The 13,717-nt window shown below is 37.9% G+C and overlaps 1 protein-coding gene across 1 annotated transcript in view; it reads right to left on the reverse strand.

Moving 5' to 3' along the window:
• Positions 1 to 13,717, reverse strand: part of RAB3GAP2 (RAB3 GTPase activating non-catalytic protein subunit 2) — a 175,304-nt gene that overhangs the window by 13,650 nt on the left and 147,937 nt on the right. Inside the window, exons 23-27 of the mRNA XM_007936932.2 lie at positions 12,992 to 13,152; positions 11,087 to 11,315; positions 5,482 to 5,652; positions 5,281 to 5,387; positions 920 to 986 (exon numbers count right to left, since the gene is read on the reverse strand). Coding sequence (XP_007935123.1) covers positions 920 to 986; positions 5,281 to 5,387; positions 5,482 to 5,652; positions 11,087 to 11,315; positions 12,992 to 13,152 — 735 coding nt within the window. The remainder of the gene's footprint in view (positions 1 to 919; positions 987 to 5,280; positions 5,388 to 5,481; positions 5,653 to 11,086; positions 11,316 to 12,991; positions 13,153 to 13,717) is intronic.

Consider the following 13,717-nt stretch of genomic DNA (forward strand, 5'->3'; position numbering starts at 1 on the left):
TTAAGAAGTACTAGCCAGAAGATAGTAGGTGTATTTTATCAATAAGGACAGAATTATCTACAGACTATTTTTTTCAAACTCAGTCACTTTAAATTCTTTTTCTCCCTGTGGAAGAGGTCTCATCTAAGAGAGAAAATAATTTTCAAATTCTCTTCCTGTAAAATGAGACATTTTCAAATTTCTACAATTTGACATCATATTGTGAATTCCTGCAATTTGGTAATACAGATGAAGGAGAACAAACTAAGTAACTGCCCTGGAACTTATCACCTAGATATAAAGGTGATATCTCCCCTCTTCCCAGCTAACACCTAGTCTCACCAATCTGTATTAAGGTTCCTAACTAGCCCAGTAACGATCTCCTCAATTAGTTCTTATAATGAAATCCATCTATTAAACAGAACTTCCAATCTGTTCACAATTTCTCTACAATGATAACTGTAATAATTTAAAAAATGTAGTAACATTTTTTCACAAACACATCAGCAGTCCCGGTGGTACAGCAGCCAAGGGAGAATGTTCACGCTTATTTAAAGAAGTTCAAGGTAGTGTGTATGTATAGTTTTAGGCTTCAGGATTCCTAATTTATTCACCAGGAATTACAGTCCTGAGAACTACACACCTTTTTCATTAGCAACCTGTGAACTAAAGACAGAATCATAATTCATACATAATATCCCCCTTACTTAAGCAGCATAAGCTCAGGAAACAGGCACGGGGACAGAAGGTAATAACTACTATTTCTTTTGCCTCTTTTCTGGACTGCATTTTTTCAAGTAGTTAAAACAGCCAGTATCTAGCCTGCAGTAATAGATGGTAATGTGCAGGATCCTCAGATAAACACTTCACAGGATAATAATCTAAGGATTCTTGCCTCTTTTCAATCAAGTAGTGAGGTTGTTTACATCTATTTACTTACCATTCTGAATATGTGCATTAAGAATGTGCTTCAAGTGTTCTATTGACCTAATAAAAAAACGTGCTTCCTTACATACAGGGAGAGTAAAGAAAAAGGAGGGAGGAGAGAGAAAAGAAAAGGGGAGGGAAGAGAAAAAAATACTTTTTAGTATATGTTTTAAATTCAATACAAATGGTGGCTTCTTACATCTCTGCATAAAGCTATTTCACAATGTTGCAGTAAGAACATGGAATTATTAGGTAAGAAGTAATTTTTCCTAAGATAATTTCATGAGTTAGAATCAACAGCATATAATGATTAATTCCGCGAAGCCCCATACCGTATGTCCTCACATTTGGATACAAAAGCCACTGTACTATGGTTTGTATGTAAGTACTTAAATTTCACACAGATGTGAAAACAATGAGTTTACCTCTTTGCAAGTACAATTCGTTCATTCAACAAGTATTTCTAAGCTCTGGTGGCACAGTGCCTAAGGTATTTGACTGCTAACCAGAAGGTTGGCAGTTCAAACCCACTAGCTACTTCGCGGAAGGAAGACTGGGCAATCTACTTCTATTAAGATTTACCACCTCGGAAACCCAAGGAGTGTTGTGTAACAACAACAACATGGTTTGTATGTCATAGCAGTGTTCTCTCCAGTAAGTACTTAAATTTCACACAAATACAAAAACAGTGAGCTTACTTCTTTGCAACTACAATTTGTTCATTCAGTAAGTATTTCTTTTTTTTTTTTTTGTGATTTGGGTGAAGATTTACAGAGCAAATTCACTTTCCATACAGCAGTTCACATATACTTTGTCTCATGTCATTGACCACAGTTTACCACAATGCAACAGCTCCCCTCCCCCTTCCCCCCATAGTTACCTCTTCCCAGTGTCCACCCCTCCATACACTCCTGCCCCCTGAGCTGTCTCCCTGTGCATAAGCAGCCCTTCTTTCTCCTATGATTGTTATCTCCAAAGAGTATATCTACTTGAGGTAAATGTTCAACTCATATACCTGTATTCTGTTTGGCTGGAAACCACAGGTGTGGGTTCAATTCTAGACCTGAAGGGCAGCTAGGGGCCACAGTCTCAGTGGTTCTACAAGGCTCTATTGGACCAGCAAACCTGGTCCCTGCCTTTTTTTTTTTTTTCCTCCAAATGATGAGTTTTGTTCCACATTGTTCTCCCTCTCTATTAAGGATCTCCTACACAGATCCCCTTCCAAGTGGATGACAGTGGTAGCCGGGCACCATCTAGTTCTTCAGGTCTCATAGTTGTATAGGCTGCAGATTGGATGGTATACCAGGACTAATTGTTTCCATGAATTTTGGTTTTCTTCATTCTTCTTTGCTCTAGACGAGGAGAAATCCATTGTTGCATCTGGATGGCAGCTTGCTAGCTTTTAAGATCCCAGTCGCTACTCACCAAAGTAGCAGGTGGAATAATGTTTTGTATAGTATTCATTCAACAAGTATTTCTGAGCTCTGGTGGCACAGTGCCTAAGGCATCTGACTGCTAACCAGAAGGTTGGCAGTTCAAACCCACTAGCTACTTCGCGGAAGGAAGAGTGGGCAATCTACTTCTATTAAGATTTACCACCTTGGAAACCCAAGGAGTGTCGCTATGAGTCATAATTGCCACAACAGCAGTGTATTTTATTTTTGTATTTTTTGTACTATGTACCAGGCCCTGGTTGAAGATCCAAGGATATAGTAACCAACAAAACACCAAGAAAAACAGCCACTTCATTTTAAAAGTGAACAATTTTAACAGAGGGTAATGATACCACTAATCAAAGTGTCAAGCCTTATGCATGCATTTTCTCTACAAATTACTACAACCCTTTAAGAAAGTGTTATCATTACCCACTGTTCGAATTGTTTACTTTTAAAAGTGGCTGTTTTTCTTGTTTTCCTGTCAAATATTCATCTCCTTTCCCTATCCAACCCCCATCCCAGCTTCTCTATTTTATACACACACCTGCATTAGACTCAAAACTACTGAAATCACTTTTGGCAAAAATGATGAGTTTAATTCACATACTCACCAAAAACGAAAACAAACTGTCATCTAGTCGATTCCAACTCAAAGAAACCCCCATTGCGTTCCCAAGGCTGTAAATCTTTACTGAGGCAAACTGCCCTTTCTTCCACAGAGCAGCTGGTGGGTTCAAATCACTGAACTTTTGGTTAGGAGCCAAATGCCTTAACCACTATACCACTAGGCCTCCATCTATGTACAGATTACAAAATTATTTAGCAAATCCTTCTTCAATTTTAGGAGAAAACGGAGACACAAAGAGTTCAGAAACACCCCCAAAAGTTGCACAGCTAATAAGCAGAAGCACTGGGGGCCTGAACACACGCATTTGTCTGTGTCCCCTCTGCAAAGCTGCCTTTGGTTAATAAATGATTGTTGTTAAAGTTTTCTGCTTAAATATCACTTTCTTAGATTTGAATATGGAATGAATTCACTCAGATTTCAGAAATTAGTATGATCTCATTCTAGTCTTAACATCTTGTTTCTTTCATGTAGGAAAGTATTTATCCCATTTGAGTAGTAGCCTAAATATGATTACCAATCAAGCCTATTAAGCCAATTAAGCTGAGGAGAATCAATAGGATTTCCTGTCCTAAAATTACATTTGGTCATAGTTTAATTGACCCAAATCCATTCCTCTGTTCAAAGCACTTACTTTTTTGTGACTTCCTTTAATATGTAAACATTAGATATTATATATTAAAGACAACACTGTCTTTTTGAAGGAAAAAAGAATATTGTTACTATTAGTAAAGTATGAATTAGTTCATCAGAGTTTTCTACAAGAATGCAACTAATATAAGGAGAATAAAGGAATGAATAATGATTTGAAAGGAATTAGGTAACAGCAACGCCTAGGAAAGGCTTAAGTGATGGATTGTACTGGCCAAGAGGAATATCCACCACATGTCTTCACATTTTAGAAGGATTAGCACCTTCATTAAAAAGGGAAGAGGGAGGAAAAACACAATTCAGAGATTCTGTGGCTCCAGGCCACACACCTGTTGGCCAATCACCTGGTATCAAAATCCAGGTCTTTGGTTTCCACGCTTGGGCAGTTCTCCTTACACTGTTTCTATACTCTGAATGCCCTGAAGAAAAGAGTGTCGACCAAAAGTGGTAGAAAAGGATGGTAAAGCAGAGAGTTGAAAAGGAAAGGAGGATAATCCTGGAATAGAATCAGCCCTGCATATAATAAGGTTTTCTTGAATGTTGTTCTGAGATGAATGTGACAGAAGTGTCAAACACAGACACTTTAATGAACAAACTCTAGGCTGACATTAGGATATTGGGGTGGTTAAGTTTGTGTGTCAACTTGGCTGGGCCTTGTTGAGTGGCTGGGCAGCTGGATGTAGTTATTCCCCATGATGAGACTGGCAATCAACTCCATGGTGGGATCTACCACAAGCAGCTGATTAGCTGCTGTAGGGAGATGGCCTGCTTCCTGTGTATAAGCAGCTTTGGGAACGGTCTCTAACTTATGGCATGCTTGAACCCTGCATGTAGTCGTGTCGTTATTCAACAACCTGTCATGCTCTGCCAATCTCGGGACTTTCAATGGACTTGAATTAATGGCCTGCTGTGTGGTTTGGTTAACATTGGGACTGTGCCTTTTTACTTGTCAACCTTGAGTTTGTCAGCCTCAGCAACCAGCAGCTGAATGAAGAAAAGCCTCCAGCTTCAGTGGGTCGGGAGCAGGAGGCACAGCTGAAGCCCAAAGTTGAGGGGCTTTCACCCAGCCCCTATATCCTGGCACTTTGAACTTGGACTTAAAGCCTCCAAACTGTAAGAAAATAAACTCCTGTTTGTTTAAGCCATCACATTTGTGGTACATTCTTGTCAGAGCCGTACTACGTAACCACAACAAGGATCTTTACTCCTTTATCACAATGACTATACCATTAAAAATCTTCTATTAGGTAGCTGCCATTTCAAGAAGGAATTAAGAATGAAGTAAAAAAAAATACTTAAATATATTTATTATAACAACCTAAGTAGGAAGTGGGGAAAAACATTATCTTTAGATATAGAAAAACTTAAGTTCAAATTCTGGCCCAATTACTTACTAAGCAGTGTGCCCTTATGTAAATAACTTCTCTGAGCCTTTGTTTTCTATTCTCTGGAATGGCTATAATAATAGTACCTATACTTTGTAGGTTTACTATGAGAATTTTAAGAGATAATGTATGAAAAAGGCCTACCAAAGCTTCTAGAAGGGAGCCATTCCAACAGGGGAAAATCCAGTGTTTATAATTAAATTATTTAACAGTCTCACGTGTATGTAGCATGAGCAAAGAAAAAGGATTAATATGAAAGAGATGATGAGAATCTTACCTCTGGATCTTTATTCCACTGAACAACATATTCCCAACAGCAATGTGCGTGCAGCACATCTAGCTCGAGACTGCAAGGAAACTGTTTATAAGCTAAATGCAGCAAGTCTGAAAGTCAGAAGAGAGATGCAGTATGTTACATTTTCCTAACAGTAAGTCAGTCACATCTCTCCAGTCTTATTTCTCATTAATTACGTATTACCTGATATGGCTTCTAAGTCCATGTCTACCTCTAACACTTCAAGGCAGCCTCTGTTAACACCTTCTTTGGGTTCAGTGGGGTTTTCTACACCTCCTTTGTTAGCTAGTTTCAATATTTCAGGGCTGAAGTCTTGTTTAAATATCCACTTGGCTACACTGTCTGCAATGCCACCTATAGTTTGAAGACAAGAAAGAAGATGAAAATTTTTAACACATAAGGAGCAGTGTTCACCAAACAGAGCCAATATAGTGTACTGATCTGTATTCCTTAGGAAGAGATCTAACAGCCAGCTTTGAACCAAAAAGTTAATCCCAAAAGGCATGACATTTACTGCAGTGTGATCATATGCTACTAAACTCATAAGAGTAGGTGGGATATTTAATATCTAAGCATATCATTATACTCAGAAAATACTAGGTAAATATAAATGTGTATGTATGTATGTTTATATACTATAAACTTTCTATGTTCATGAATTCAAAATAAACTTTACATAGCATAGGACAAAGGAATGAGCATATCTTTAAAACATTTTTGTATAAATAAGTGAAAACAGATGGATTAGCATGATACTTGTCTAGGCTTCTTAGGGCAATATACAGTCAACTAATTTAATAGTCAACTAATTTCTCTATAAGAAATATTTATGTACAAAATTTAGCCACAGCTAAATAACAATGTCATAATGCTAGACCATAAAATTCCAGTCATAATATAAATGCAAGCTGAAAAATATTCAAAAATTTTAATGTTTGAAGTCTTATTATGTAAAACAAATTCTATGTTCTATAATTTACTGATACTTTTTCTTGCAGTCTCTCTGTCCATGACCCAAATTACTAAAAGGGTACCCCTGCACTTTCACCAGGGGACAGCACGGAGTACTGTTGAATTTACAAGAAAGAACTTATCACAAGTCTTATAAAAACCAAAAAAATGAGTTAAGTGAAAAAGAAATCTGTAAACATCTGGGTTTTTAAAAACCCACAAATACAATCATTCAGTATCAAGTATCTAATAGAGCTGCTGATAAGAATACTGAGCACACAAAGATAATATAAAATTTAAGATTCTTTGGTCCTGTAAGATATAAGCACAGGAACCAAATGACTCCAAGATAGTAAAAAGTGATGGATCAGAAAACAAGTATAAAGTTCTGTGTAAATTAACAGGAAGAAGAGAAAACCTGCAGTTAGAGGATCATGAAAGCTCCATTTGAGCTGGGCCTTGAAAGATCAAAGGATTTAGATTCGTATGAGTAAGAGACGTAGGGAAAGGGAAGAGTACCACTCAGATCCAAAGATGGGGAATCACACTTATGTTTCATTCTAACTAACATCTAGCAAGTGAGAAGAAAAAACAGAAACATGGAATGCATTCAAAGTCAAAACTGCATCAGCAATAATATCACTCATTCTATGTTAATTTTCTGAATGAGGCTTTAATTTCTGGCAGCCCCCGTCAATATGCTGCTATAACCATTTTTGAATTCTTCAAATTTTACTTGCATGTAATATTAATGATATTGTTCAATAATTTCCACATTCTGTTAGATCACCTTTCTTTGGAATGGGTACAACAATGGATCTCCTTCAGTCAGTTGACCAGGTAGCTGTCTTCCAAATTTCTTAACAGAGATGAGTGAGCACTTTCAGGATTGCATCTGTTTGCTGAAACATCTCAACTGGTATTCCATCAGTTCCTGAAGCCTTGTATTTTGCCAGTGCCTTCAGTACAGTGTGGACTTATTCCTTCAATACCATCAGTTCTTGATCATATGCCACCTCCTGAAAGGGCTCAATGTTGACCAGTTCTTTTTGATACAATGACTGTGTGTATTCATTCCATCTTGTTCTGATGTGTCCTGTGTCATTCAGTATTTTACCTGTAGAATCTTTTGATGTTGCAAGTTAAGGCCTGGATTTTTTTCTTCAGTCCTTTCAGCTTCAGAAGTGCCTTCTTTTTTGGTCATCTAACTCCAGGTCTTTGCACAATTCATTATAATACTTTTACTTTGTCTCTTCCAGCTGCCCTTAGAAATCTTCTGTTAAGTTCTTTTATGCCATCATTTCTCCCATTTGCTTTACTTAGCTACTCTATGTTCAAGAGCAAGTTTCAGAGTCTCTTCTGACATCCATTTTGGACTTTTCTTTCTTTCTTTCTTTTAAATGACCTTTTGCTTTCCTCATGTATGATGTCCTTGATGTCACACCACAACTCATCAGGTCTTCGGTCGTTAGTGTTCGATGTGACTTATCTATTCTTTAAATGGTCTCTAAATGCATGTAGGATATACTCAAGGTCATATTTTGGCTCTTGTGGACTTGTTTCAGTTTTCTTCAGCTTCAACTTATAATCACATATGCGCAGTTGACAGTCTGTTCCACAGTCAGCCTCTGGCCTTTTCACTGAGGATGTGGAGCTTCATCTTTTTCCACCGATGTAGTTAATTTGATTCCTGTGTATTCCATCTGGTGCAGTCCATGGGAGAGGCGTCATTTATGTTGCTGAAAAAGGCATCTGCAATGAGTAAGTCATTGGTCTTCCAAAATTCTACCATGTGATCTCCAGTATTGTTTCTATCACCAAGGCCATAGTCTCCAACTACAATATGCTGCTTCTTTGTTTCCAACTTTCACATTCCAATTACCAGTAATTATCAATGCATCTTGACTGTATGTTTGAACACTTTAAGACTGCAGAAGTTGGTGCAAATCTTCAATTTCTGCATGTTTGGCATTAGCAGTTGGTGAGTAAATTTGAGTAATAATCGTTATTAACAGGTCTTCCTTGTAGGCATATGGATATTATTCTATTATTGACAGATTCCGAAATGTTCTTTTTGATGATGAATGCAATACCATCCCTCTTTAATCTGTCATTCCTGGCACTGCAGACCATATGACTAATTGAAAATGGCCGATACTGTTCCATTTCAGTTCATTAATGCCTAGGATGCTGATCTTTATGTGTTCCATTTATTTTTTGACACTTCAAATATTCCTAGATTCATATTTCATAATTTCATTTTCTAATTATTAACAATGTCTGCAGCTGTTTCTTTACATTCTGAGATGTGCCACATCAGTAAATGAAGGTCCCGAAAGTTTTACTCCATCCACATCATTAAAGTCAACTCTACTTTGAAAGGCAGCTCTTCTCCAGTTGTGTTCTGAGTGCCCTCCAACCTTAGGGGCTCATCACCTGGAACTGTATCAGACAATGTTCCAGTGCTACTCATAAGATATTCAGTGGCAAGTTTTTTCAGAAGTACATCACCACATCTTTCTTCCTAGTCTGTTTGTAAGTTCTGTTGAAACCTGTCAAATCATGGGTGATCTGCGGGTATGAAATATTGGTGGCATAGACTCCAGAATCAAAGCAACATACAAGCCACCACATTACGACGAATCAACAGATGAATAATGTCAGATGGATCTTGGCTGAAAGCACAGAATATAAGGTGTTTACCTATGTTTTATTGACTATTAAAAGGCAATTGACTGTATGGCTCATAACAAATTATGGAAAGAAGTGCAAAGAACGGGAGTTCCAGAACACTTCACTATGGTCATATGGAACCTGCACACAGACCAAGACATAGCCATTCACATAGAACAAGGGAATACTGCATAGTTTAAAATAAGGAAAGGTGTGTGAAAGGGTTGTATTCTTGCACCATACTTATTCAATCTGTATGTTGAGCAAATAATCTGAGAAGCTGGACCATATGAAGAAGAATACAGCATCAGAATCGGAGGAAGACTTGTTAACAACCTGCAATGTGTAGATGATACAATCTTACTTCTGAAAGTTTTGTTGTTGTTGTTGTTGTTATGTGCTGTCGAGTCGGCCCCGACTCATAGCGACCCCTCCTTGGGTTTCCGAGGCAGTATCACTACGGAAGTAGGATTGCCCAACCTTCCTTCCAAGGAGTGGCTGGTGGGTTTGAACCGCCAGCTGTCTGGTTAGCAGGCAAGTGTCTTAGCCACTATGCTATCTGAAAGTTTAGGGGACTTAAATCAACCACTGATGAAGATCAAAAACTACAGCCTTCAATATGGATTACACTTCAACATAAAGAAAGCAAAAATTCTCACAACTGGACCAATAAGCAACACCATGATAAATGGAGGAAAGATTGAAGTCATCAACAATTCCTTTGTACTTAGATCTACAATCAATGCCCACGGAAGCAGCAGTCAAGAAATCAAATGATATATCATATTGGGAAAATCTGCTGCAAAAGACCTCTTTAAAGTGTTGAAAAGCAAAGACATCACTTTGAAGACGAAGGTGTGTCTGACCCAAGCCATGCTATTTTCAATCCCTTCATATGTATGTGAAAGCTGGACAATGAATAAGGAAGACTGTAGAACTGATGCCTTTGAATTATGGTGTTAACGAAGAATCTCAAATATACCAATGACCACCAGAAGAACAAACAAATCTGTCCTGGAAGACACATAGTCAGAATGCTCCTTAGAAGCAAGGCTGGCATGACTTTGGTCATGTTATCAAGAAGGACCGGTCCCTGGGGAAGGATATCATACTAGGTCAAGTAGAGTGTTAGTAAAAATAAAAAAAAAAAAGGAACGCCCTCAATGACAATGGGACAACATAGTGGCTTCAATAATGGGCTCAAACAAAGCAACGACTGTGAGGGTGGCAGAAGACTGGGCTGTGTTTTGTTCTATTGTACATGGGGTTGCTATGAGTCTGAATGGCACCTAAGAACAACGAGAATTTCAAGAATTTAAACTTGTTCTGTAAACCAAAAAAAAAAAAAAAAATTCACTGCCATCAAGTCATTTCCAACCCATAATGACCCCTTGGGTTTTCCAGGTAGTAATGACTACAGAAGTAGATTGCCTCATCTTCCTTCCAAAGAGTGGCTGGTGGGTTTGAACCCCCAGGCTTCTGGTTAGTAGTCAAATGCCTTAGGCCCTAAGCCACCAGAGCTAATCTTACACCTCTTCATACTCTTAAAACTTGGTAACCCCAAAGAATTTAGATTAATGGGTTGTACTGGTCAATATTTATGGTGTTAGAAATTGAAACTGAAACTTAAAATATATTTTATTAATTCATTTAAAAAGAAAAATAATAAATACATTAAGTGTTAACATATTTTATAAAAATAACTTTATTTCCCAAAGCAAAAAAAAAGAAAGAAAAGATTACTGAGAAAAGTGGCACTGCTTTATACTTCGGAAAATCTCTTTAATGTCTGGTTTATATCTGGATCCTCAAGTATGCTTCTATATTCAATCTCCTGTGACCTGTTTGGTTGAAGTACATGAAGAAAGTCCAATCTCATATAGACTATGAAATAGGGAAGGGAAGACTTGAAGTCCTCTGACCATTCTCTGAGAACTACTGCTCATTTTATATGGAGAGGAAGGCAGCTGGAGGTCCTGAGTGGGGAACTGACAGGATCAGACTTTGAGAAGACTGACTGACAAGAAGTATATACATAGTTAAGTTATTTTTTTAAAAATGTGAGTATATTTCTCTTTTAAGCCATTTTTGTATAAAAGAAAAAACAAAAAGAAACCTTGGCATAAAAATATAGATGCAAATGCTCAAATAAATTTTGGGTTACCTTTTCCTCCTTCTAATAATTTTCTAACAGAAAGCCTTGGGAGTGGCTCAGCCTGTAGCAATGACACTTTGGAGGGTCGACTGTTCACTTTGCTATGAAGCAGAGTCTGAAGTATGAGGCAATCCTCCAGTTGTTTCAGCAGGAGTTTCCAGTATTCGGTGTCAAGAGAAAGCGCCTCCCAGGAATCAGTGAGGGCTTCTGAATCAGCATCCAAAACTGTTTGGGAAAACTAACAGAAAATGCATGGGTGATTTCTGGCAAAGATTCTTAATCAACATTAATGTGAACAAGCTTGTACCCTGAAAACTGATGGATAGTTAGCACACACGGCAAAGCAAGACACAGAGGATGTTTCACAAATGTTATTACTTGGGTGGATAAAATATGAGAGTCAGGAGTATACTGAAGGCTTATAGGCAATGACGATAAAGTTCAGACATTTAAAAATAGACCAGCAGTAATACCCTCGATTCAACAAAGGTTCACTTCAAAAAGTTTTCTGGGCCATCCTTGGCAAGGGCCATAGCTTTCTTTAATCAGTACCAATCAGGACACTGACATCTCTTCACAATGCACACTGGCTACCTTAAAACAAAGATGTGTCTAAGGTTTCCTCTTCATCATTATAGACAGGTTAAGCTAATAATATTACATTTAGCTTATAAACTACTGAGGTTGGCAATGCTAACTGATTCTCCACAGATGTATATAGGTGTCTCACCCAATTTAATGCACTACCTCCTAGAAAAAAATCATTCAATCCATCATGAGATGTAAGGAATGTTAGTCATTTTAAAATAAATTTCAGTCCTCAAAAGACGAGGAAAAACCACAAAGTAAAAGGTTAGTAGGAAACTTTCATCTGAGTCATTCACGCCAAAAACAACCCATGTTTATAAAACCAAACCAAAACCATTCCTGTTGAATTGATTCCAACTTACAGCAACCCTCTATGACAGAACAGAACTATCCCATAGGGTTTCCAAGGCTATAAATCTTATGGAAGCAGACTGCCACATCTTTCTCCTGCAGAGTGGCTGGTTTGTTTGTACTGTCAACCTTTTGGTTAGCAACCAGATGTTTTTACCATTGTGCCAGGGCTCTGACGTTTATAAAACCAAAAGCCAAACCCACTGTCACTGAGTCAATTCTGCCCCATAGGGTTTCAAAGATTATAAATCTTTAAGGAAGCAGACTGTCTCTTCTATCTCCCATGGAGCAGCTGGTGATCTCAAGCTACCAATCTTTTGGTTAACAGTGTACGCTTTAACCACTGTACCACCAGAGCTCTTTGATGTTTATAAAAAACCAAATTCATTACCATCAAGTTGATTCTGACACACAGCAATCCCTATTGTGTTTCTAGGGCTGTGAATCTTTACAGAAACAGACTGCTCCATTTTTCTTCTGTGGACGAGCTGGTGGGTTCAAACTACTGATCTTTTGGTTAGCAGCCAAATGCCTTAACCACTATACCACCAGAGTTGCTTTGACATTTATAAAAAGGAGACTTAAATCCAATCATAGAACTTCAGAGCTACAACAAACTTGAAAAGTGATGCAGTCTGATCCTGTTCTTTTAAATGGGAAAACTGAAGTCAGGAGACTCATTAAAAGGACTCACCACAAATCACCAGCTACTGGCAAACAGCCAGATCGCTGCACTTCAACTTCAGTACATTTTCCCTTATTCTATGTGGTGATGGCTAAATTCAAGTATGCATGTCATAGGAATGAATAAACAAATTAAGGGCAGCACTTCCCACAAAATAATAATACAGTAGGACACACATTCCAGATTATACATGCTTCACCAAATTAGAGACAATGTGCTCCCAAAAAAGGGAAAGCAGCCCCTTAGTGGATCAGATGGTACAGATCAAAGCTGTACCTTTGCCAGCTTACTTTTTTCTCTGTCATACTGTTTGATATCTGTGCAGCAACAGAATGCCCAACATGTGCAGATAACAGAGCGGCTCCATTGTTCTCAGACTGAATACAAGCTGTGCGCATCTGCTGCCACCAAGGGGACACGGACTGGGAATCCCAGGTATCATCGATGGCCACTGCTGGGACAAGGGAACAATAAGAAACCGTAACTCTCAGCATGTCAATTTTTTCTGTCTAATCTTTCATGTTAAACATAATGTCTGAAAGGTAAATTCCTTTTTGATGTGTCTATATATTTCTGAATGTATTAAAAAACAAATCTAGAATCCATTTTATTCAGAACATTTATATTCCACTTATTTAGGCTACTCATCTTTTCCCTGAATCAATTTAAAATTCCTGTTTGTAATATTTTTATCAGGAGCTCTGGTGGCATAATGACTAAGGCATTTGACTGCTAACCAGAAGGCTGGCAGTTCAAACCCACCAGCAATTACCTGGAAGGAAGATTGGGCAATCTACTTCCAGAGAGACACTGCCTCAGAAACCCAATGAGAGGTCGCTAAAAACTACTGTGAACTATTTTAATACATTATTGTTCCAATGATGTCAAAATAATTAGTATTATCTCCACCGAAGACCACTCACTTCATTAAGAAAATGCTGTGTAATATTATTTGTGATGATGACACAAACTACAAAATTAATTTTCATAAATTCATACTTTGAATGCATTAGCAG

Source organism: Orycteropus afer, unplaced genomic scaffold (genome assembly GCF_000298275.1).
Source record: "Orycteropus afer afer isolate SDZICR_OR568_19922 unplaced genomic scaffold, OryAfe1.0 scaffold00039, whole genome shotgun sequence".
Lineage (NCBI taxonomy): Eukaryota > Metazoa > Chordata > Mammalia > Tubulidentata > Orycteropodidae > Orycteropus > Orycteropus afer.